This window comes from Paramisgurnus dabryanus, chromosome 12 (genome assembly GCF_030506205.2).
Source record: "Paramisgurnus dabryanus chromosome 12, PD_genome_1.1, whole genome shotgun sequence".
Taxonomy (NCBI): Eukaryota; Metazoa; Chordata; class Actinopteri; order Cypriniformes; family Cobitidae; genus Paramisgurnus; species Paramisgurnus dabryanus.
Window position 1 is genome coordinate 23161205 of NC_133348.1, and position 25522 is coordinate 23186726.

The 25522-nt window shown below is 38.1% G+C and overlaps 1 protein-coding gene across 2 annotated transcripts; it reads left to right on the top strand.

Moving 5' to 3' along the window:
* Window positions 1-3088: 3088 nt before the first annotated feature.
* LOC135739002 (XK-related protein 6-like) lies at window positions 3089-19223 on the top strand. Of its 2 annotated transcripts, none has more exons than XM_065257246.1 (3): window positions 3089-4327; window positions 17727-17902; window positions 18206-19223. In XM_065257246.1, the coding sequence occupies exons 1-2, from the start codon at window positions 3765-3767 to the stop codon at window positions 17785-17787; spliced, it is 624 nt and encodes a 207-aa protein (XP_065113318.1). In that variant the 5' UTR covers window positions 3089-3764; the 3' UTR covers window positions 17788-17902; window positions 18206-19223. The 2 variants fall into 2 exon arrangements, with proteins under 2 accessions (XP_065113318.1, XP_065113317.1); XM_065257245.1 differs by having other exon boundaries at window positions 19060-19223.
* Window positions 19224-25522: the final 6299 nt, after the last annotated feature.

Genomic DNA, 25522 nt, shown 5'->3' on the forward strand with positions numbered 1-25522 from the left:
TACACTTGCATTGCTATGATTAAAGCAGGGTGCACAACGCACACTGTGCAATTTTAGCCACGATTTAGCTGCCTTAGACAAATTTTTAAAATCCTAGAAGATTCCTGGAATACTTGGCTAAAATATGCATATTTTTAATCTCTAGTTTGACATGTTCACAGACAGCCAATAAATTACTGTTGCATTAATATTCCCCCAGACAACATTCTGCCACAAGCACGGCTCCAGCTTTGAGATGTAAGGTGGGCCAAAGTTGTGTAAGGGGGGTTGCAAGCATTATGGTTGTCTCATGGGATAAGAAAAAGTATAAGATAAAAAAATCTAAATAATTGTGAAGAAAATTTGAGGAATTATACTCTTTTTTATATTTCAACTGTTATGTTCCTATAAATCACAAGTTTACTGATATAGCTAACATTACAAATGTGTGGCCATTTTAAGTTTTGTTGATATTTTCTATTTTTACTTTTGAAGCTTTGACTCGAAAAGCCTTGCAGCTATGCATCTCATTGTTATTTGTTTTCCGATCCTTAGTGACTGCTAAAAATGTTCCACAATTGCCATACTTTTTGTGTAATAGTGATTTGGTTTTATCTGCTGGGCACCAAACAACCATGCTATCATCTTCCCTGACACTTGTTGGTGGCAAAATTCTGTCTAAGAATTTGTCTATATGAATTTTGTCGTAGGAATATTTTGATCACGACTGCAATTAATCGGCTTTCTGTGAACATCTCAGATAATGATGATTTTAACCTAGGATTCGAGGAATCCTTTATTAAAATTTTGAATTGTGGCTAAAATCGCACAGTGTGCACCTGGCTTAAGACAACAAATGAAGAAAAAAAACACTGCACGAGTCTTCCTGCATCTGTCTGTCTTTACCGCTGTGCAGTCTGACATTAATAAATAAATAAATGAAATCCCACAGTGTAACAGGACTTATAGCTGGGATAATGCTTGTACAGTCTGACGCAGTCGCAAAGGATTATTCTAAATCGCACAGTGTGTACCCAGCTTAAGATCAAGACTGACATTTAGCGGACCAGCAGCTAGACCAGCAAAAACCATCCTGCCTCTGCAGTAGATTGATAAATATAAAACAACAACACTATACAAAACACAACTTTATTTTTTAAAATTAAGGAAATTAATAATTAATGTGATTGGTCAAATATAAATTGTGTCAAATATACACATTAAATACATTTCAAAGTAGACTTGATGTTGCATTTGCCATCTGTATTAAATGCAACAAAACAAATAGATGTTTGACCATTTAACAGTACCTTCGCATAAACAGATCCTAATGTTTTTTAGCATAGTTTTGCTGCATGATAATATACAGGAAGCATCATGTAAAATTTCAGGAACTACAAGAAGACTGTGAGGAAAACATTTTTAAATCTTTTTAACAGTGCAGCATTTATTTTAATCCAGAGGCGATTGGAACAAGAATACAGAATACCTCAGTGACTGACATACATGTGTGTGTACTGTATGTTTGTATGTGTGCACACCTGTGAGAATCTACAACAAATCTCCCTGCTGTGCTTTAAGCAGAAGCCTGCTGGGAGCAGAATAGCCTCCTGTTGAAAATAGTGCTGAGTGTATGTCGTCTCTCGAGGGCTCCAAGCGATTACAGTCGCTGCATTATTTAGCTTGAGTTACATGTGTGCCGTGAGCCCCACACTACCCCCCAAAAATATGCAGCTCCATTTGCTCTCATTAAAAATGCATGCCGTTTGTGGGGGAAATGCTCTCTTGACTTAGAGATGATTTTTTGAAACTCTGGATATATATCTGTTTATAAAGGCGGGCACACAAAACCATACATTAGTTCATATGATAGCATATCATTCCTCAGTGTCATTGCATGATGACAACACTAATGTGTGTATATATATATATATATATACACTAGTCAACATTCGAAGTGGATCAAAACCATTCATAAAAGTTTACATAAAACCAATCCCTAACTCCCGTTCTTGTCTTAGGACAACTTTAATAAACTTTTTTGATCCACTTCAAATGTTGACTAGTATATATATATATGTGTATATATATATATAAATATATATATATATATATATATATATATATATATATATATATATACACACACACATCTCAAACCAGGTGTTTTAGGTCACTAAGACAAAGTCTTCTTACATTAGTGACTGAGATATACTAGTTATTCTGAATTATGCTGGTTGAAAAAACTTTTTGTGTGTAGTTTACTTCTCTATCAAACCCAGAAGAGACAATGTGTCTCACATAAATAACGTCTTAGACCTGTGCAATGAATTTACAGTCGTTGCATTTATGAATCATTGCCAAACTGAGAAGAGGTACAGGAACGATTTGTGAATTCTTGATGAGGCGCTAATGCACACTCCACATTTTCTGAACTGCTGAGAACATCTCACATTTAAATAGGTCTCATCAAATGACCTGTGCAATTGAAAACAAAAATGGGTTGAAGGGTAATATCGTTCATTGACATTGCACGCTCTACCCCACTAAATTAAATAAAAAGAGGGGTCATTGTTATAAAGATTATGAATACTATAATGCCACCATGCCCATGCCTTAGGATCGAAGTAATGCAAGTACAGTTGTAGTCGTGTAACAGTCTTAATCCAGCTAATGCATCCCTGGAGCTTTCACAGGTGTTGTGGATTTATGATGGTAACAGACCACAGTAGCGCATTGTGTGTTGCCATGCTGGCAGACAATGCACGCTTTGTTTTGTAATCAGAGCTTAAGAACTACATAGTGGTAAGTCTCGGGTTTGTCTCAGGATAACAGCAATGTTTTGGCAAGGCATGAAACTTTATCTCGGATGTGCTCTCCTCTCTTTTCACATTCAGGTCATGTAAGAGTTTGACAGAAACCTGATGCAGGGTGTCGAGATATTGCACAAGTGTGACTTGACTTGACTAAAGGCTGAATTTATAAGTCACGACACCTTGTACAGTTTATAACACACTCTCATGGGATGAACAGAGAAAGCTAGGGATAAATAAAAGTCCAGAGCGAGTGCTTAATTGAGTGTCAGCACCATGGACAGCACACATTCCCATATAAAGGCAGTGGTTCTCAATCTTTTGACTTTTATTGCCCCCCTTTTACAATTTCTACCCAGTAAAAATTTGCACAGCTTGGTTTATCTAGAAAGATTATAATGATAACAAAAACACAGGAATGTCTTTGCCTATTTGTAGTTTTAGCTCACTTAAATGTGGTTTAAATGTAATTATTGCAAAAGGAAGGGGACCAAAGGGTTAAAAACACGAGTGGCGCGCTCACCCCAGCATTACATCACTGACCAAAACTCAGATCCGAGGTGCGAAGCGAAACACTAGGTGGCATCACCGATGAGTAGGAAGCTGCGTCTCCAGTCGAGACTTGGACCGAGGAGCAGGCTCACTTGTCATTTGGGTGTCTCAGGGATCATTCCAACGCTCCCTATGTAGGGTGCAATCAGAATGCGCAGGTGACAGCTGCATCGCACTCCCAACAAACTGTTTTGAGGAGTTCATCTCTGACCTGTGCGGGTGCAAGGTCTCCATCAGGTGCGCATCATCGTACGAGGATGCTGAGCCACTCAGGCGCGGAGTGGCACGGTCGCCTCCGGAGGCGTTACGGTCGCACCGTAACTTCATGGCTACCTCATTAGGGGTACTCTGGAAAAACAGGTGTCAGGGAAGTGACGTCACGAGCCTCGAAAACCGGAGGTGTGAGCTTCGGAGAGCAAGATGGCAGCGAAATCCGACGGTCGGGGGGTCGTCACCGGTTTCGCCCAGCTGCATAACCTGGACGAGGCGGTGGGCGGCTGCGAGGACGACCCCGGGCAGGGCAGCTCCTTCCACATATGCCACTGCTGCAACACCTCGTCGTGCTACTGGGGCTGTCGGAGCGCCTGTCTGCATTACCTCCTGGGGAAGGGGAGAGACATCAGGCGGCCACCTCACGAGGAGCGGCGCCTGTGGTTGGACTGCCTGTGGATCGTCCTAGCGCTGCTAGTCTTCTTTTGGGACGTGGGCACTGATGTGTGGCTCGCCGTTGATTACTATACCAAGCAGGACTACCTCTGGTTCGGGCTCACGCTGTTCTTCGTGCTGGTCCCGTCGGTTCTGGTTCAGATCTTGAGCTTCAGGTGGTTCGTGCAGGATTACACGGGGGGCGGTTTGGGCACCGTGGAGGGGCTCAGCAGCCGGAGAGCCACTGCGACTTTGAGCAGTAGGGCAAGATGCTGTCGCTTGTCTGTGTGGGTTTGGCAGACGATCATACACATCCTTCAGATGGGACAAGTGTGGAGGTAAGCTGTGTGCGAGGCTTAATAGTGCGCCACTTGTCTTCTAAAGACACTTTAAGTTTGTCACCTTACGTAACCCATGTGAGTAAGTGCTACTGTTTACTATCAATTCATCTCTGTCTTCAGGGAGTATGTATAGCATAGCATGTAAAACACACAGTGCTGTGCCAAACGTCTCAACATGTGCTTTTCTGTGAATGAAAATGGAGCAGACTATAATAAATTCTCACTTGATATCACTGGTATTAGTATGCGTACCGGCGCTGTGGTAAAGTACACAGTGTATTAGCGAGGATCGCTCATAGTGCAACTGAGGATTCAACCCCCCCCCCCCCTTCAGGAAAACAGGGCTGCACAACTCTTGAGACCACTAGCGAGAAGGCATTTGGGTTTCTTAGACCATACCAATCCCTCGTGAACAAATTCGACATCATTTGCAATCCACTACGTTTGCCTTTAATGGCAAATATTTCGTTAGTTGTTATCATAAAGTCGCATAGAAGTGTGTGGTAATATCAGGCAGCACAGTGTGTGCTTTCACCTGACACGCGATTTAGAGAGAAAACACGACTTGGATGCAGGGAACCGCTCGTGACATGTTGTGTTTGATGTCTTATCCAATAGAAATGATGCGACAGTTTTCCCGCAGCAGACAGACGCAGTGGCTGCATTCACACAGTGTTTGGTTGGACGATTGCGCAATGTGGCATGATTTTGATGGCAGTCATTATTCATGTTGCTTGTGTTTATATTTTCCCCTTGATGGTTATTGCTGAATGATGAGGTCCTCTATGATCGGTGCTTCACAATTGTTATGATGTCATCGCTTTAAAGGTGTGCTCTCTCTCTCTCTCTCTCTCTCTCTCTCTCTCTCTCTCTCTCTCTCTCTCTCTCTCTCTCTCTCTCTCTCTCTCTCTCTCTCTCTCTCTACGTGTCTGTATAAACGGATTTCCTCTTCACATTTCACAATCATGTGATTACAGTGTATTTTATTATAAATGTAATGATTTTCCTGAGGGAAAAGCTCGAACCTGATTTGGTACATTTACATTTTTTTTCCTAAAAATAACACAAAAACCCCAACTGTAATTTCATATGTTTGTAACTTACTTTGTACAGTCTAAGGTGGAAATATTTTGATTAGTATACAGTCCTGAACCTCGGAGACTTCGAGACTTCCGTCTGCTGATGCTCACTTTCTGTGGTTGCTACGCAACCAGTGGTACATATTATTTGATAGTATTTTGTGCTCACGAGCGTAAATGCTTTTTACCTTGCCAGCTAACTTGATAAAAGACTTTTGCTGTGTATGCGTAAAGCTGTATTAATCTCTCTCTTTTTTTTTTGTTTTTTGTTCAGAAAGATAGTTGAGGTAAAATACTCACTTTAAGCTTTAAAATGAAAGTGGGCAGTTTTGTTAAGTAATGTGAAAATAATGTGAGATGTGTTTTATATCTAATATTTTTAAATAATGTATAAATATATTCACAATGTTAAAAGTATAATACAAGTATAATACGCATGGACTAAACAAATTAAACAAAACCTTCCCTATAGACGGTTTCAGCAGTAACAACATAAACACGCGGCTTTCGTGGTCAACACGTAACTTCCGGTAAACTCTGTGAAGAATAAATAACAACAAAGTCCTTTTAAAGTAGTTTATCTATATAACAAACGCATAGATTACATAGGAACCCAAAACATTTGTTATTTTCGACAAACAAGGTATTTGTTTAAGAGTTAGTTTCAGCAACTAGTCAGACCATTAATCAAACAGAAACCGGAAGTAAAGTTCGGACCACACGCTTATCGCATCACCGCACGTGCACCCGATGAAACGGTCTATAAAACCAGCTAAAACCAATCTAAGCTGGTTGACCAGTTTTAGCTGTGGTAGAAGGCTGGTTTTAGAGGGGTTTTGGACACTTTTTAGCTGGTTCGGCTGGGAGACCAACTGACGCACCATCTAGGCAGCTTTGACACGCTGGTAAGACTATCTTAAACCGGCTACTTCTATCTAAAACCAGTAAACCAGCTTATCCAAACTGGCCAAGCTTCTACCCTGGTCAAGCTGGTTTAAGAAAGTGGATCAGCTGGTCTACCAACCTGACCAGTTAAATGTGGCCAAAACCACTCTAAAACCAGCCTGCTACACCATCTTAACCAGCCAACCAGCTTGGGGTTTCAATCACACTTCTGTTGTTTTTATTGCATTGTGACCGAATCTTTCAAACATGGTAAGGAGCGTCACATTTCCGGCTGATGTCAGAGGTATTCGGGCCAATCACAAAGTACAGATTAGCTGGCCAATCAGGGGGACAGCGCTTTTTAGATCGATGAGTTTTCTACAAAATCAATGGGTGTATCGAGCTACAAAAATGTACGGTATGTGGAAAATAATGTGTTTTTTAAACCATAAACCACACAAACACATTGCATTATACCGAATAAAACAACATAATGAAATAGGTGCACTTTAATTAATCCAGCTGTGAATGTCTTTTATGTCTTAATACCATGCATTGACTAATAAACATTGCATTGTCATTGCAATTAATGTCATAGCATCTGGAAATTTGAGAAATGTCTCAATGCTCACATCCAATGGAAGTCAATGGAGGTCAATGTTATTTAGTTACCAATGCTGTTTTGGGGGTTTGACATTTCTTTTTATGTTCTGCAGAAGAAAGAAAGTCATACAGGTTTGGAACGACATGAAGCTGAGGAAACAATTCAATACTTTTTCAAGTTTTTTATTTTCACCACAGAAACTGAACTGATAATTAGTCAGCAACTTGTTATTACAATAATTTTTGTGTGAAAACCCACAATGTATAAAGTGGGATCACACAAATCTGTCTCTGCACGGCCTTGGCATGCCAGACAAATCCTTCTGTCAGAAGCACAACACGTGCATTTAATAAGAACGATTCTCAGCCTATAAGAAAAGCTTCAGTTGGGTGTTTATTTATTCATACTTGGCACAAAAGCTGATGTCTTTGTTGGCTTCGATAACTAGTCTGATGCGGCACCAGCTCTGTTGCCAAGACCTCCAGCCTTTTCCACCATCCTTTATTTGAAAGTCAGTCGACAGAAGAGTCATGAGAGATAAATAGAAGATAATGCTCGATTAAGCGGCCCGAGGCGCTCTTTCTTAGCCGGTTATGTGCTGTGCTCCAAGCTCTCTGGCTGCTGAGATATAAAAATCAAGCTTCACGAAGCCTCACGAACTCTGACTACAAACATGCATTTGCTCAGAATTATCATGGCTTAAGTGAAATGCTCTGTGTATCACTCATAAATAGAAACACTAAAGGGATCTGAACGTTCCCTGCTGAAATTCACCAGCATATGTTGTGTTTTGGATGCTTCGTGACTAACTTAACCAGCAAGACTTCTTTGGTAAATAAGCATCACTGGAAAACTGCTGGCCGACCAAGCCATCGGCTCATCAGCAGAGTTTGCATTTAAAAACTGCTTGGCTGAGATGCGTTACCGGCTGGATCAGCATAAATTCAGCATAAACCTAAATGGGAATTCATTTTTAGGGCAACTTGATTCAGTTAGAATAGCCAGGATGTCTTGTTTATCATTTAAAACATATTGAGGAAAATCACACTGTGATACTTATTATAAATTCGGAGCAGGAGTGGGGCATCACAGACAAGAAAGTGCCTGAGCTTCATTACCAAATAGACTTTTGTAACTTTTGCATTTTGATCAGGTATGTAAGTCCATTTGTGATCCTGCAGCTAAAGTAATTTTTGTAATGTACTTTTTTTACATAATACATCCTGTGAAAATATAACTTTAATATCTTTAATATTGAGTGACCATGTCCAAGATTAAAATAAATGAATGAAATCAAACTGTGATGCTTTAAATCTTATAATGAGTTTATGAGACTTTAGCCATCATGCTAAATGACATGCATCATAATGATAGAGCTAAATGGAATGCAATTCTGGCTTGGTGTTGATGAAGGGGTACTTGAGTCTTACTGATGGGGCTGTGGGGGTACATAAGACAAAAAGCCTTGGAAACACTGCAATAATCTGCTGTAGTGTTTGTTTGAAAGTGTTATAGCATTGGTTTATGAGCATTTTAGTGTTTGTTTAAAAACAATGTGTGGTATTTATGGTAAGTTAAGTCTTATAAGGGCTGTTTCCAGGACAGGTCTTATCATAGTCTCATACTAAAATGCATGTTTGAGCTGCCTTAATTTAAACAAACATTGCACTGAAAAAAACACCATAAATTGTTTTCAAACAAATACTACACAACAATCTTAAACAAACATTATATGTCTAACAAACTTGCAAAACTTGTTTAAGAGTGTTGTGTAGTGTTTGTTTGAGGGTGTGCCATAGTGTTTGTTTGAAAGTAAATAGCATTGGTTTATGAGCATTTTAGTGTTTGTTTAAAAACAATGTGTGGTATTTATGGTAAGTTAAGTCTTATAAGGGCTGTTTCCCAGACAGGTCTTATCATAGTCTCATACTAAAATGCATGTTTGAGCTGCCTTAATTTAAATAAACATTGCACTGAGAAAAACACCATAAATTGTTTTCAAACAAATACTACACAACAATCTTAAACAAACATTATATGTCTAACAAACTTGCAAAACTTGTTTAAGAGTGTTGCATAGTGTTTATTTGAGGGGGTTGCATAGTGTTTGTTTGAGGGTGTTATATTGTTGGTTTATGAGCATTATAGTGTTTGTTCAAGAGTGTTGCATATTGTTTGATTGATTTAATTTAACATTTGATAAACTTTATTGATCCCGAAGGGAAATTAACTTGTGCTATAGTGTTAGTTTTTAAGTGTTGTTGTGTTTATTAAAGATGTAGTATAGTGATTTTAATGTGTATTATAGTGTTTGTTTGCAAGTGTTATAGTGTTTGTTTGAGGATCTTGTGTTTTTTACAAGCGTAGTATTGTTTGTTTGATAATGCATGGAGGTTTTTACAAGTGTTATAGCATTTGTTTACGAGAGTTATAGTGTTTGTTTGAGGATGTTATATGGTGTTTTTTTTATAGGCTTATAGTCCTAGTGTTTAAGAGTGTTGCACAGTGTTTCATGGGAGTGTGGTAGTGTTGTTCAAGATTGTTACAAAAATCTTTGACTGAGAATGCATTGTAGTGTAGGCTATGTATAAGAGCAAGTATTTATATGACGTTGAAAAGCAGCACCGCCCTCCCACCCAAAATCTTGTGTATTACTTATCAAGGACCACTGAATTCTTGATAAAATATTAGTAATTAAATTGTTTGTTAAACTGAAGTATTGTACATAAAAAAAGAAATCATTCTAACTGAGACCTCAGGGATTGTCTTATGGTTGCCAAGTGTCCTGTATTAGATGGGACAAACTGTTTTATTTTTTTGGACAAATTTACAGCGTCCCATACAAGAAGCCTTCTGTCCCATATTTTTTGCCAAGCCTAATGTGTGTCTTCCAATATCAAGACACCAGTGTCTGCAATAGAAACTCAAATATTTCTCATCATTAAACTGAACTATGAACACATTCATTTGTACATCCATACTATTATTAAATGTCAACAATAGTCTGTTTGCTTCTATATAGAGACAACCTTGAAACTTAAAGGCAACATGATCTCCAGTAAGTCTTTTGAGCTTTAAAATGAGCAACCTTTTAAAGTAAAATCAATCTTGAAAATTTTTTTAAACACATTATACAGTTAATGTATCGCTGAAACATGTTACAAACAGTGGTGGCCGAGGACTTATTTTTCGAGTGCGCAGGATGCGAAGCTCGTCACAACATGTATGTAGCCCGTCATGTGTGTGGTTCGTCATTACGAAATTTTTGTTGGGGCGTCAAGGGAACCTATGTGCATCACGTGTCTTGTCAAAATAAGTGCCTGCTGCACACATGTCTAAGGGGTTTATGTTAAGTTAGTGTAATGCAAGTATTTATCATAAACTGTTGCATGGCCCCGCCCCTAACACAATCACAAGCATCCATTCAGGTTTTAGCTGTATTTGAAAGTTGAGCGACGACAGCTTTCCCGTGAGTGGCCGTGGTTTCAGCACCGACAAGAACAGACATGCGTATTTATCTACGATTTTTTTCATCCAAAGTTGGTTGGGTGGTTAATAACAAATTTTTTTTCTGTGGTGTGATTAACTCAGAACACATTTAAAGGACAAGTTCGGTATTTTACACTTAAAGCACTGATTGTTTATAATGAAATAGAACGGTTTTGACTGAAATTTGGACATATGATGCTGGCCCGAGAATTTTTGGGTGTTTCTTGTATCACCTCCCACCTCTATAATGGCTTTATAGGTGCACAGGAACAATCCTTCCTAAAATGCATTAAACTTTCATTTGCAAAGACATGAAACTCACCGAGTGGTCAGGGGTGTTCACTGATATGTTCACACAAAAATCGCTGCAAAATACACATTCCAACAGGTTTTATCGTAGTTTTGTCCAACTCCATTGACTTGTATTAGATGTGCTGTGAGGTACGGTATTACTCCGCTCCGGGAACTTTGTTTCTATTCTTGCAATTGGCAAAGGCGGATTATCGCCACCAACTGGGCTGGAGTGTTTATTATTCAAGCTCTCAACGGAAGAATATACGGGTGTGAGGCGTTTGGAAAAATAGGTCCACAAGTTAACAACGAATGCTAAAACACCTGTTGGAAAGCATCTTTTGAAGCGATTTTTGTGTGAGCATACCAGTGAACACCCCTGACCACTCGGTGAGTTTCACGTCTTTGTAAATGAAAGTTTAATGCATTTTAGGAAGAATTGTTCCAGTGCACCTATAAAGCCATTGTAGAGGTGGGAGGTGAAAAACAAACACCCGAAAATTCTCGGGGCAGCCGCATATGTCGAAATTTCAGTCAAAACCGTTCTATTTTATCATAAACAATCTGAAAACAGGGCTTTAAGTGTAAAATACCAAACTTGTCCTTTAATTTCTGTATTTACAGGGACTTTAAGTTTTCCTCATTTTCCTTTGGGTCTACTCCACTGGATAAACACAACATTAATGCACATAATTGCGTTCAGAACAGCCAACACAATAACTTGGTCTCCTGTGCTGGGTATAAAGAGCACTGCTTAGCCTTTTAAGCATCACTCCATAGTTCAACTGGCCCCCAATAGCTTTTTATCTGCTAAACAGCCTTTATTGTTAAGCGAGTACTGAAGATCCAGCAGTGAGTGGGCTGCTCAGTGTGTTACACTGCTGACATGTGCTTAAATGTGCTTACAGTAAACTCTACCAGGGTTTCTTCACTGCAAGCATTGAAGAAAAGACATAAAGAACGGCTACATTCATTCACACAAACAAACAAACAAACAACAGAGGTTTCAACACAAATAGAAACAATATACCATCATGTCATATAAATCTGCTGTGAATATGCATACTTATGTTTGTGATGTATAGATAACTAAGCTTCATCATTTACATTCCCCATTTCTTATGCATATACAGATTCTTAAAAGTCTGTCATTGGTTGGACAAAAACATAGTCTCTCCCTAAAAAATCTAAAAGTCAAGGATGCTCAGAGAGCCAACATGAAAGGTGATATAAATAACTTTTAAACATATATGTAATTTAATTTTTTATTTTGTTATATGGAACATGTCTGCACATATCTGTTGTGTCGAAGAGCTTCATCAGGGCATTGCTACATAAAGAAACATGTTTATCATTCCTCAAGGGCAATGTTAACTTATGGGCAGAACTGTATGTAAGCCAGTATGATAAATTGTCGCAGCTTGTGTGCTAAAACAAACTTGGCATTGAAGTCGGGAGAGATTATTTACATGATGAAGTCATGTTGGAATCAGTCCTGCGTACAAAAGCCAAATGCACAATGAAATGTTATGACCAATTTGTGTGTTTTCCCGTGTTAATGTATTGGTGTGAAGATCATACCGGGTAATTTATTTGTGCTTCTATCATCTTGGCGGTAAATTGTAATGAGTCATTTGCAAACATGTTTACAGATTGGACCACAGAGCTCTATGAATAATTCGTATGTGTTTGATCACACCAGCTGGGTTTACGGTTACAACTCAGTAGTTTTAATCTGTATTTTTTATGCATTTCACTATGGTTTTTAAGCCACGTGTAGTCTGTCTTATTGTATTTAAATCTTTCAGGTATGTAAATAGCTACAATAGTTGCAGACTCTCCAAAAAGCGATTAGTCGTTACTTACATTCCTTAAATCATTTCGTAACATTACCTGTAATGGACTGACTTCCCACAGGACCCCTTAGATTTGTGAACCAAGTGGATTTTGAATACAATTTCCAAAGAAAAACTTCTTTACTAAGTAAATTGGATGTTTATTATGGATGAAAGTATATGCCTAAAAGTGTTTGTGGTAGAACTAACCCCCTCACTTATATCTGGTGAACATTCATCATCATCTTCCCACCTTCATTTAAATATGAGTCAAAATTTGAATGATTTTGTTTAGTGAACACAAAAGAAACTATTATTATTAATAAAGCTGCTTTATCCATTTACTTAAAAGGAATGATATAACTGGCTGTGTAAAAAATGTTGTGCTCTTTTACAGTACCCAAAAATTAAAACACCCAGGTTTTCATCAATGAAAAATTAAAAAAAAAGTCCACGGGCAGTCGTGTTCTGATAGTTACAGAGTTGGGCTTGCAACCCAAGGGTCACCGGTTCAATTATCACGGCTGGGAGGTAGCAGCTGAGGTGCCCTTGAGGATGGCACCCTTTGCCAGTTGCTCCCTAAGTGCTGCAGTGATGGTTGCCCACTGTTTTGTGTGTGTGAGAGGTGCGAAATGTGGTCTTTCATATCCATTTCCTGTATCAGTAAGAATCATAGACAGTAAAAGATAAGAAATCTGTAAATCGTAGCAAGCTAGCCAATGCTTGTCAGTAGCCTACTGGTACTCGTAGGTACTCAAAATGGCGGCAGGCAACTGGAATGATGTAAAAGGTCACATGACTGATATTAATTATTAGGTTACCAAACTTGACAATCACGTCACTTTCACTTGTAACTTAGAGTTTGGAACTGAAGGGGTTATAAGCTTTCACAGCTGACAGTCATTGGTAACATCTCCCTCTTATCACATCATTCAGTGTGGGTAATGACAGACGGATTTGTGTCCTGAGGCTTGACAGAGAGAGACAACCGTCAGCTCATTCACTCAGCTTATCAGCCATCATCACCCGACGACCCACAACTGCACCTCCACAAACACACTTGATGCCCATACAAACAGACACACACACACACACACACACACACACACACACACACACACACACACACACACACACACACACACACACACACACACACACACACACACACACACACACACACACACACACACACACACACACACACACACACACACACACACACACACGCATGAATCTGATCTCACCTCCACAAACACACTTGATGCCCATACAAACAGACACACACACACACACACACACACACACACACACACACACACACACACACACACACACACACACACACACACACACACACACACACACACACGCATGAATCTGATCTCAGAATCACACACTTTTACTACAAATATCCAAAGAGTGCCTTTCCAAATAGGGCAAAAATAGACCATAGACAAATCCTAGGGTTGTAAATGGACATGTAAAAACGTTTCAGGATCATTTTTGCACTTAAAGCAACACCAAAGAGTTTTTTTTACCTTAAAATAACGTTTCCAAAAAAGTTTCAGTCGTTCATCCACTCGAAACAGGGTGTACGGCGCTTTCACATTCGCTTTGCAGCCCTCTATCGGCCAAAACCAGACTAAAGAAGTTTTCAACCGTCGGGTAGCGGTCCTATAGTTCAAGTTAAAACTACAAAAACTTGCTTTACGGCAGACCTACAATCCAATCAGAGCCAGCTATGCTGCAATATTTACAACAGTGGGTAATGGACAAGTACGCTTCTAACCTGTAGGGGGAGCAAAGAGCAAAAACTCTTTAGTGTTGCTTTAATAAAGTTACCTTCTATGGAAATATCAGCGAACAATTAAACACATTTTTCAATGCATTCTTTGTCACCTTTAAAGCAACACCAAAGAGTTTTTTACCTTAAAATAACGTTTCCAAAAAAGTTTCAGTCATTCACCCACTCGAAACAGGGTGAACGGCACTTTCACATTCGCTTTGCAGCCCTCTATCGGCCAAAACCGCACTAAAGAAGTTTCCAACCATCAGATCGCGGTCCTGTAGTTCGAGTGAAAACTACAAAAGCTTTACGGCAGACCTACAATCCAATCAGAGCCAGCTATGCTGCAGTATTTATGACAGTGGTAATGGACAATTACGCTTCTAACCTGTAGGGGGAGCAAAGAGCAAAACCTCTTTAGTGTTGCTTTAATAAGGAAATAATTACTATGTGCCACTTTGAATCCTTGTGCTTTTTAAAATCTAAAATTATCACCAGGATTAACCTATTTTTCCACACTAGACTTTTATTCTTGAAATCATTTTCATCCGCGAGCCAGAAATAAGACCTCGAGGAGATCATCTCCACAGTGGACGGGGAGATATTCATGATATTCTGTTTCTTCACACCACACTCATCCACTTACATAAGTATTTCTGCCTGTAGGAGTCGATAGGACAGATACAGCTGGTTTGGACCTCCCCGCAGAGCTAAAAGTGAATCACTGCTCTTTGATGTCTTCATCCTCATCTTCTACACATAAATTTGCTCTTTCACTACACGAGACGTTCAAATTAGATCACGCAAAGCAAGAGCGAAACTGTGTGAAGCAGAATATTAAATCCTATAGACGCCAACAGTCAACCGTTTCGCAAAACTCAACATGTAGCCTGATGATTCGTTATATGAGCATGTGATATTAAATCACTATAAATAGATTAAATACTTTCAAGGAAATCCTGCTATTCAGAGAATCAGAGGATGACCTGAATGTGATTGTCGGCTTGTAAAATACCTTGAAAAAGTGTTGAAGTGGTGATAGCCACGATGAAAGTGTGCTATTTATAAAACCATGGTGGAAGAATCTGATTATAATTTAGATGATAAGGAGTTTGCTTAAGGCAAACAGCTGTTTTACTGTTGTGTTACTTCAGAAAACATTTTTCTTGATTCATGTGGTAAATTTTAATGCAATGTCTGGATACAGGTCAATAACGTTTGACCACTGAATATGGACTGGTTGTGAGAGCTGTTATTTTGGAAAACTGGATCAACAGCATTGATGTATATGTCCACCAAGTAGGCCACCTTCACTCTTAAAATGGCTGGGTTATTTTTGACCCATAATGGGTAAATATTGGTACACACCGCTGGGATGAAATTGACCAAATGCTGGGTTGTTTTAACCCAACTGTTGGGTTCTTATACCCAATAGTTGCATAACAACAACCCAACCTTGGTTCATTTTTAACCCAGCGGTGTGTACCAATATTTACCCATTATGGGTTAAAGATAACCCAGCCATTTATAGTGTTAGACCAAAACGAACATTTATGCTGGTCTAAATTAGTCTCATCAGCAGGGATTAGATTATTTCACTTTCATAAAAAATCCTGACAATTTATTCACCCCCATGTCATCAAAGCTGTATGTCTTTCTTTCTCCAGTCTAAAAGAAATAAAGTTTGTGAGTAAAACATTCCAGGATTTATCTCCATATAGTGGACCTTAACGATATACAGTTTTAATGCTTCAAAGGGGTCTGAACGATCCCAACCAAGGCTTAAGGGTCTTAACTACTGAAACTATCATCTTTTTCGGCAAAAATGTACTTTTAGACCACAACTTTTCATCTTGCACTAGCCGGTGATGCGTCAGTGCGACCTTACGTATTACGTAATAAATTTGTTTGGGGGGGGGCAATAATACCCTTTTGCCTAGGTTGGCCCTTTGAAGCTGCATTGAAACTGTAAAAAAAAATCAGATAATTTACTCACCACCATGTCATCCAAAATGTTGATGTCTTTCTTTGTTCAGTCGAGAAGAAATTATGTTTTTTGAGGAAAACATTCCAGGATTTTTCTCATTTTAATGGATTTTAATGGACCCCAATACTTAACAGTTTAAATGGAGTTTAATATTGCAGTTTTAAAGGACTCTAACAGCACATTCACATTGGGCGAAAGTGTTAACGCTTGACTGAAGGCTTGTCTGAAGGGTGGCCAACAGCCAATCACAGTGGCCGCAGCATATGCTCCGGTCTTCCATAAACGTAATTAGCTGGCTCTGCTTAGGTTATTTGCATAAGGCAATCTGATTGGCTGACGCCCGCATTGCTGCTTGAAAAGTTGAGAAATGTTCAACTTCTGCTGCGAGCAATGGCAGTGACGCGGCGCCGACGGATCCACAATTCAGTTTGCCAACACTGACATCACCCATTTAAAGCGAATGGGAAGCGTCAACACTTACGCCCCATGTGAATGCGTAGTAAATTATCCCAAAAACGAGGCATAAGCGTCTTATCTAGAGAAACGAAAAATATGCCCTTGTAAACCACAATTCTCGTCTTCCTCCGGTCCTGTGACACGCCTGGAGGTCATGGATGACGTATCGAAACTATGCCCCAGTGTTTACAAGTGTGGAGAAAGAGGACCGTTCCGACGTTGTTGTATGTCGAATGATACTAATTAATGTCTTTGTGTCAGTTTATTGTTTAAAGTGGTCCGCAAATGTGCGTTTTATATACGTGACCTTTCCATGTCATTACGCAATTATGTGAGATCACGCTGGCTCGTCACACAGCCGGAGGAAGAAGACAAGTTGTGGTTTAAAAGTGCATATTTTTAATTTTTCTTGCCAAAAATGACAATTGTTTCGCTAGATAAGACCCTTATGCCTCGTTTGGGATCATTAGAGTCTGTTGAAACTGCAATATTAAACTGCAGTAAAACTGTTAAGTGTTGGGGTTCATTAAAGTCCAATAAACTGTAAAAAATCCTGGAATGTTTTACTCAAAAAACATAAGTCCTTCTCGACTGAACAAAGAAGAAATCAACATTTTGGATGACATGGTGGTGAGTAAATTATCTGGATTCTTTTTTAAGAAAATGGACTAATCCTTTAATATGAAGAGTGTGATGGCAGTTGCATCATTTGACACGCATACTGTACACGTTTTCCCGCTTAACTGAAACGATCCAACAAGATCTCAAAAGCTTGAAGTATTTGCAAAAATTAAATAAAAACACTTCAGACATTGAAAAGTGGATCTTGCATTTGTAAGCTGATTTAAAATCACCCACATAAGAGCATGACATAAAACACTTTGTGAAAACTCATAAGTACATGACTGAGAGGTAACTTTTCTTTGACCGAGGATATTTCATTTAACATATGTTGTGCTTTGATTCCTTTGTGCTTGCTAGCATCTCTTCCTCACATCTTAAGAGGGAGAAGTTAAGACAGAAGAAAACCGATGCACAATGACAGAACTGAGAAGCATGATGACGATATTGAAAAATCATTGATTTGTGGTCGAGCGTGTTATCACCAATTGGAAAAGACTTTCGCCTTCACATCCTGTTCTATCTGTAAAGATCAGGTAAGAAAATAACAATGTATTCACAATTACACATCCTTTCATTGGTTTAAAGATTCTCAATTAAAATTTAATATCAAACCAGTTATTATTAGGTGAGCTAGCTCATGTAATCAACATTAGAGCAAGAATAAGTTTAGAGCCAAAACTTAACATATAAACCAATAACATGTTTATTGCAATGAATCAGATTAGAGTCTTAATTGAATTACACTTTATGAAACCTTTCATTAAGCCAGTAATTCCCTGACAGTTGTGGTTGTTTTAAAGCCAGTGTTTTTACATGTGTCCCCCTTCTGTTCTAAGGTCATCTGGCACAGTGAAAGTCTACTACTATTAATTCCCAGTTATCACCCATTACCATCATACCTTCGTCCCACCAACACAATCTTATGGGAATTTGTTCATATTTTTCAAGGTGGCTAATTCAATACGACCATATTCCTACATTTTGTAAGATTCGCTTTTTGGTTAAGGGCTTCACTATTGTTTTATTTTCATAATCTTATGTTCAATTCACTACATACAAATGTATTTAAATTATCCAACTCTTAAAGTTGCTGTGTGTAGATTTTAGCAGCACCTAGGGGTGAGATTGCAAATTGCAACCAATGGCTCAGTCCGCAGTTTCCCCTCCTTTTCGAAATGCATAGTGAAGCTATACGGTAGCCGAGATAGGACAAACATGTTGTTGTCTTAGACAAAATGTGACGAAATGCACTTTGTAGAGCAGTTTATCCGTTATCCATCATCCGTTGTCCGGCTATTGTAGAAACATGGCGGTACAAAATGGCGACTTCCATTTAAGGAGACCCTTAAAACACTATGTAGATAAAAACGGCTCATTCTAAGCTAATACAGTTCATTATGAAAGGTCTTTATACATCACTGATGAAATATTTATGTATATTATATTGCATTTCTGTCAAGAGATCCTTCTAAAATGTACACATTGCACCTTTAAAATATGAACAAATTCCTGTGAGATCAAGCTGGCCACACCCCTGCCAATTCCCCTGTCCTCCAAATCCTGCATTACACTGTTACCACACACAGATGACTCTGCTGGACTGTACACACAAATTATCCACTTGTAAACAATGAAGATGTATTTTCATTTCTGGATTTTTATCTTTCTGATGTGATTTGTTCTGTTTTAGGTGCCTTGACACAGTTAATGTAGACCAGAAATGGCTCCAGTATGTACAAACTGTGGGAGGAACTGGAAACCATACATCTGCACCAGTTCCTCTAGTTTAAAATGACACCGTATGGTATGAAATGCTCTTTTCTTTTTAGACAACTTTTAATTTTGTAGAGTTTATGTTTTATTTCTCGATCAAATGAAAGAAATTCGTAGTAAGAAAATAAAGAAATCTTTGAAACTGTGAATGCTTTGTGTTTTTTTTACCAAATTTCTCCTGGCTGTAAATAAAGCAGGATGTTTTATTGTCGCAACAGTGATATTTAATGGTTGGAAATAAGTTTAACTTGTGTTGCAAAAGTGATACAACATCAGATTATAACAGATTCAGTTGAAGTTGCATTGATTTAGTAAAGTGACGCCATGGAACCAAACAATCTGTTGAGATTTCAATGTTACTTTAATAAATATTGAGTCATTGTGCAAAAATAAATCCACATTGGACCGTAACTTTGATAGAGTGACATTGATGTTGGTGTTTGTGACATGGTGCATTATCCTGCTGGAAGTAGCCATCAGAGGATGGGCACATGGTGGTCATAAAGGGATGGACATGGTCAGAAACAATGCTCAGGTAGGCCGTGGCATTTAAACGATGCCCAATTGGCACTAAGGGGCTTAAGTGTGCCTAGAAAAATCCCCCACACCATTCACCATTGCATTAATGAGAAATTGAACAGGTGTTCCTAATAATCCTTTAGGTGGGTGTATATAGAAATAAAAAAAAACAGTAGCAAGAACTGTTTTTGTATGCAACCTAATACATTAAATTAGAAATTGTCATGCAAAGTTATGAAAATAAGAGAATTCAGGTTAGATGATTATTGTAGGCAATGAAACATGGTTGTATTTTATGCTCTTTGCTTTTCCCTCTCCCCCCTGCAATGAGAACCAACCATTTTTTGATAGCGCATTAAATCTGGACAAGACCTCTCAGAGGTAATGCCCCAAATGCTTAAACTGACCTACTTTTAATAGAGAGCATCACGGTGACCATTCAGGCTGATAGTGTTTAAATGTAATGCCCTATAACCACACTCACTGCCCTCCACTGGTGTATTAAGTCATGCCAGAAGCATCGTCTTTCTCTCTTTATTTTTCGCTCACTTTATTTGTCTGGCAGTCCTTTTCCACCTCTCCTTTTCTCTCTCCTGCTTGCTTTTTTTGTGTGTGTCTTTTGGCCCTGTTTACACCTGGTATTAGGATGCGTTTTGGTCGATCGGATCACAAGTGGATGACGCTAAATCCAGGTGTAAATGGGGTATAAAACATTTTGAGCTTGTCCGCTGTCAGAGGTAGTTGAAAACGCATTGCTTTGTAAATACGCTCGTGCTCGAATGTGTCTACAGAAGACCACCTACTCTCTGCCTACTAATGTGTAATGTACAAATACAATGTTTGTCCACCGGTCCTGACCTATAGCGCAATCCCGCAGTGTTTGGTGTGCTCTAGATATACATGGACACAAACAGCAGTCTGTATTAGTGCACATCAATTCAAACCTGTCTTTTTTTCACTCATCGTAATAACAGATGTAAATGTACTCTTTGTTTTTCATTGTGGATGTTGGGGAACCTGATGTTTTTTGTTTGTTTCGGAAATTCATTTTGGCCGCTACTTTGCATAAAGTAAGTGAGTACAAACTCACAGGCGACCCTGGTTGTATTTCAGTATGTCTGAGAAACGGCAAGCTGAAAATTTCTTTGCATCATCACCCACAAGTACCAAGATTCAGGACGTAGTACTGTCAGGAGACTAGATACTTAACCTTGATACTTGCTGCTATCACACCTCAACCAATTTGTTTGCTTCTTTTTTATTCCCTCTCTCATCCTTTTTTGCTTGTTTCCTGTCATGCAGGAACATGCAGTCACATACAAACTCACATTGCATGTTTCATACCTCTCTCTCTCTCCCTCTCTCTCTGTGTGCTTGTTTCTAGCAGGTGCTGTAAACCGATGACAGTTGTATTAGCAGTGGATTGCGAGGTCACTCTTGCTCAGCTCCACTGAGATGCAGCAGTGGAGCAGAGCAGTAAAGCTGATACAAGAGCAGTCAGGATATAGAGATTGAAATATTTTTAAAACCTTTATTTAAAAAAAAGCAGAAATGATGTGCAGAAATGACTAAAATAATAATTTTACTGTTACAGTAGCCTAATGTTGTGTATAAATATATACTGTAAATGTGCTGTAGTGTGAAATGGGAAATAGAAGGAGGGCTTTGGGACAGAGTGGAGTCAGATATGTTTTGTGTCTTTTGGTTTATTTTGTTTTTGTGTTTTGCAGGTCTCCTGATAGCCGTGTTAATCTGTACAGATATGCCAAAAATTAAATTCGGGTTTTCTGTTTGCATGCTGCCCTGTCTCCTGCTCATTCTTTTGAGAAGAACAATATACACGTTGCCACAATGTTAAACGGGGGTCAAATAGTTTTTATGCATTCAAACGTATTAACACAGTTAAAGAGTTGGATTCCTCATGCTCAACATGGGCAAAGAACCATAGTATGACTCTTGAACCAGAGTATTTCTGTGCCGAATACACTTCGTCAGGGTTTGTACAAGCTTTTTATCGGCTACTGAATATGTTGTGTAAGCAGTGCAGGAAGTACAGTGGAAGTCCTTATATGGGCACTTCACCTGGAATAGCGCACACACACACACACCCCAAGCAAGAGCAAACACGAAATCAACTTCACAAAAGAAGTGTGTTGTTGTTTGTGAGGAATATTTAAGCTTGTTAAGCTTTCCAAAGAACCCAATGCATATAATGTAAATGACATGAACATATAGGGAATCGTAAGTTACTGGTGTCATTTAGATTGATGTAATGATAGAGGTAAGAGCTTTTTCATATTAACCCCATATAAAAAGATATAATGATGGCCTTTTAATATAAAATTATACATTTTTGTTCAACTAAAGAATAAAAATCACATATATGATACTTTTCAAATTTGGGTGAACTATTCCTTTAAATTGGTTGGGAGTAGGGCTGGGAAGAACTTGGCCATAGCAGACATCTGTCTTTACTACAAATGACGAAAGGCAGTTCCAATAATGATCCCACACAATTACAACATCTTTGTCTACCCCGAAGACATGAGACATCAAAGCATGATTTTAACAAGCATCCCCTCCCAAAAAAAAATAGGGAGTCAGAACGCATGGGATCCCCTTCTCAGTAATGCAGGTCTCATTGAGAATGTCAATCACAAAATAAGGAAATGAGAGGCTTCTCCCTACAGAGGTGGATACAGTCTGTTAATCCTGTACTATGAATAGACTGATGAAAAGCCTCATTTGGGGAATCTGTATCCTTTGGGGAACAAATCTGAGTCTAAGTTTATGGGCTGTTGGGTGTTTGCAATACAGATTCGACAGATGGTGCAGTTGGGTTGACAGTGAAGTACCACGTCCTAGTTGAGAGTGTAAAATCCCACAAGATCATTAAAACGGCTCTTTTAATTTTCGTCCTTTATATAGCCGCCATGATGCTTTTCTCATAGGACATTATTTGACCACGTGTTAGTATATGAGAGAGCATGAAGGATTTTGGGGGGTGTTGTATTAGTTTTTATTCATTATTTATTACTCACGCATTATACATATTATTGTCATGTATATTATTATAAATATAAATGACATCTTTTGATATAAGATATATATGAGGACTGCGGAGCTCAGATGCAAAAGCTGCTAAATTGAATCACAAAGAAAAACATCTGTGGAAAAACATTTAAAATTGTATTTTCATATAACAAAAACTCTACTGAGCATGTGTAATGTAATGTGTGTGATTTAAAGAGATGACCACCACAAAATATATATATATATATTTTTTTAAACCAAACCGATCATGAGCCCCATTAACTTCCATAATAAAAGTATACTATGGAAGTGATTGGGGCTCATGATTGGTATGGTTTCAAACATTTCTCCAAATATCTTCCTTTGTGTTCATCATAAGACATTTATTCAGATTTGTAACAACATGAGAGTAACTGAATTATGACAGAATTTTCATTTTTGGGTGAACTATCCCTTTAATTCAGACAGTTTCCCCTAAATGGAGTTTTTTATATTGTAGATGTTGTAGATGCTCTTCCACAGTGAACTCACAAGAGAGAGAGAGAGAAAGGTTAAAACCAGCATTTCCCACTGAGAATGATGTGAAACTGTGCTCATCATCGTTACTTTGACACAAGGCTCCTGTGAGGCTGTCGTGGGCTGTTTGTATGGCCTCAGGCTGTGCGGGGAACTGCTGCTATATCTCTAAAAACATCACAGTCTGCACTCTGATAGAGACATAGAGCGAGAGAGAAAGAGAGGGAGAGAGAGAGAGAGGGGGCGTGAGATGAGAGAGAGGGGGAGTCTGCTTTAATGAAATTGAGTTAAATAAAGAGCAATAGAAAATTAAATTGAGTTACGCTAAATTAGATCAAGGCATTAAGATGCACAAGCATCAGAGAAAGAGAATGATGGAATTGCTTCTTTTCATCTTTAAATGATTTTTTGTTCTGTCAGAGTTGTTGGATCTGCTTTCTGCTGTTTATCTGTTTTCCGATGTTTGTTTAAAAGTTACTCACTAGTCTATTAAAAAAGTTACATGGGGATGAACTGTATAAATGGTAATATATAGTCCCCCATATAGGATCTACGCCGTAGGCTGTGCATAGCCTGATGTGCACCTCGCCAAAAATGTAACCGCAAGTGCTGTGTTTTCCTAGAACCCCTCCTGTCTGCGTTGCATTTCTTCATAGGCATTTTCACTTAATGGTAAAACAAAGATGGGTCAAGTTGAGGAGTAATATTTTAATCAAACTGCAGTCTATTTACCTCCAATCCACTGCTACTTTGGGTTACACGATAGCAGTCTGCATGTGTAAATACACGTTTACGTGGACAACGACCCAGAAGTATAAATGAAAACTGACACGAATCTTAAGTCCTATGCAGAAGTATAATTGTCCCTTAACATGGTAAATCTTTTAAATGTTTTAAGGCACTAAATATTAAATGGACAGTTAACCCAAGACCAAATTTTTTTGTCATTATCAACTCAACCGTTTGTCCATTTAAGCCCATATGACTTTGTTTCTTCAGTGAAATACAATAGGAGTTAGCCCTATTCACTTTCAATAAACTATTATTAGTTGTCCAAATGTATTCTTATGTGTTCTCTTGAAGAAAGTTATAATGACTTTGGAATGAGATGATCTCCCACCCTTTGTTTTCTCCATCCCTACCTTGAATGGTTTTTGAGACTTGGAGATGTGGGGCATATAATGGGTCACAACACGGCATCACAGCCCGTCAGTCACGCTCTGCGAATGAGTTATTGACTGTTCATGCTTCATGGATGTGTTGTGATGCTTTCATCACCGAAGGGAAAGCTGGCAATGGGTGCTTGAAAATCCTTGATGCAAACCAAATGGGACTAGGTGCCCACGTGTTTGCATGCAAGTTGACAGACGCACTTATTAACATAATGCAACACGGAGTACAATAAGTAATTCAAAATCAAGCTTAACCGGAAAAAAATATGATGAAAAAACATTATGATGTAAAATTACATTTTATTTGACTTCATTTCAAGGTCATTTATTAAATGTATGTAATTTTTTTTTTATAAAAATTGAAAGAGGGTTGAAATTTCTTAGCACACAAATTTTGTAGCTACATATATATATATATATATATATATATATATATATATATATATATATATATATATATATATATATATATATATATATATATATATATATATATATATACTATACTATACTATACTATACTATACTATACTATATACTATAATGATTATTAAATGTATTGAAATCCTATATATACATACATTTTTACATAATTTTTTATTTCCCATGCGTGAATGGCTAGTAAACTTAAAAAAAATTCAGACTTCCTACACTGTAAAAAATGCAAAAATTAAAACAACTTGATTATGCAAGTCAGTTAAATATTCTATTTTAAGTTTTGACCTGTGGTAAGTTGACATAACTTATAAAAACAATTTGAAATTGTTTAACTTCATTTGTTAAGTTAAAGTAACATAAAGATATATGTTGATTTGATATAATTTTTTACAGTTCGTCTATGGAGTCAGACCAGTCTTTTATGCATTACATTTAATTCCATTTGTGATGTTACACGTGAATACATGCGTTCATGAACAAAACTGCGAGAAAGCCGGTTAATGTGTTTACATGCAATGCAAAATCTGTCGCGACTAATCGTTTGCAGAATAAAAGTTTTTTGTTTACATATTAAATGGGTATGAAATGTGTATAATAATTATTTATATATAAATGCACACACATGCATTTATATATTAAAGAAATATTTGCATGTGTATAAACATTTGTATATTTACATATAATTTATATCATATAAATATT

Bases quoted from the DNA above. Each gene is read 5' to 3' on its own strand.
- LOC135739002 (XM_065257246.1), top strand. From the start codon at position 3,765: ATGGCAGCGAAATCCGACGGTCGGGGGGTCGTCACCGGTTTCGCCCAG. The intron at 4,328-17,726 runs GTAAGCTGTGTG...TGTGCTTGCTAG, and splicing joins CAGATGGGACAAGTGTGGAG to CATCTCTTCCTCACATCTTA.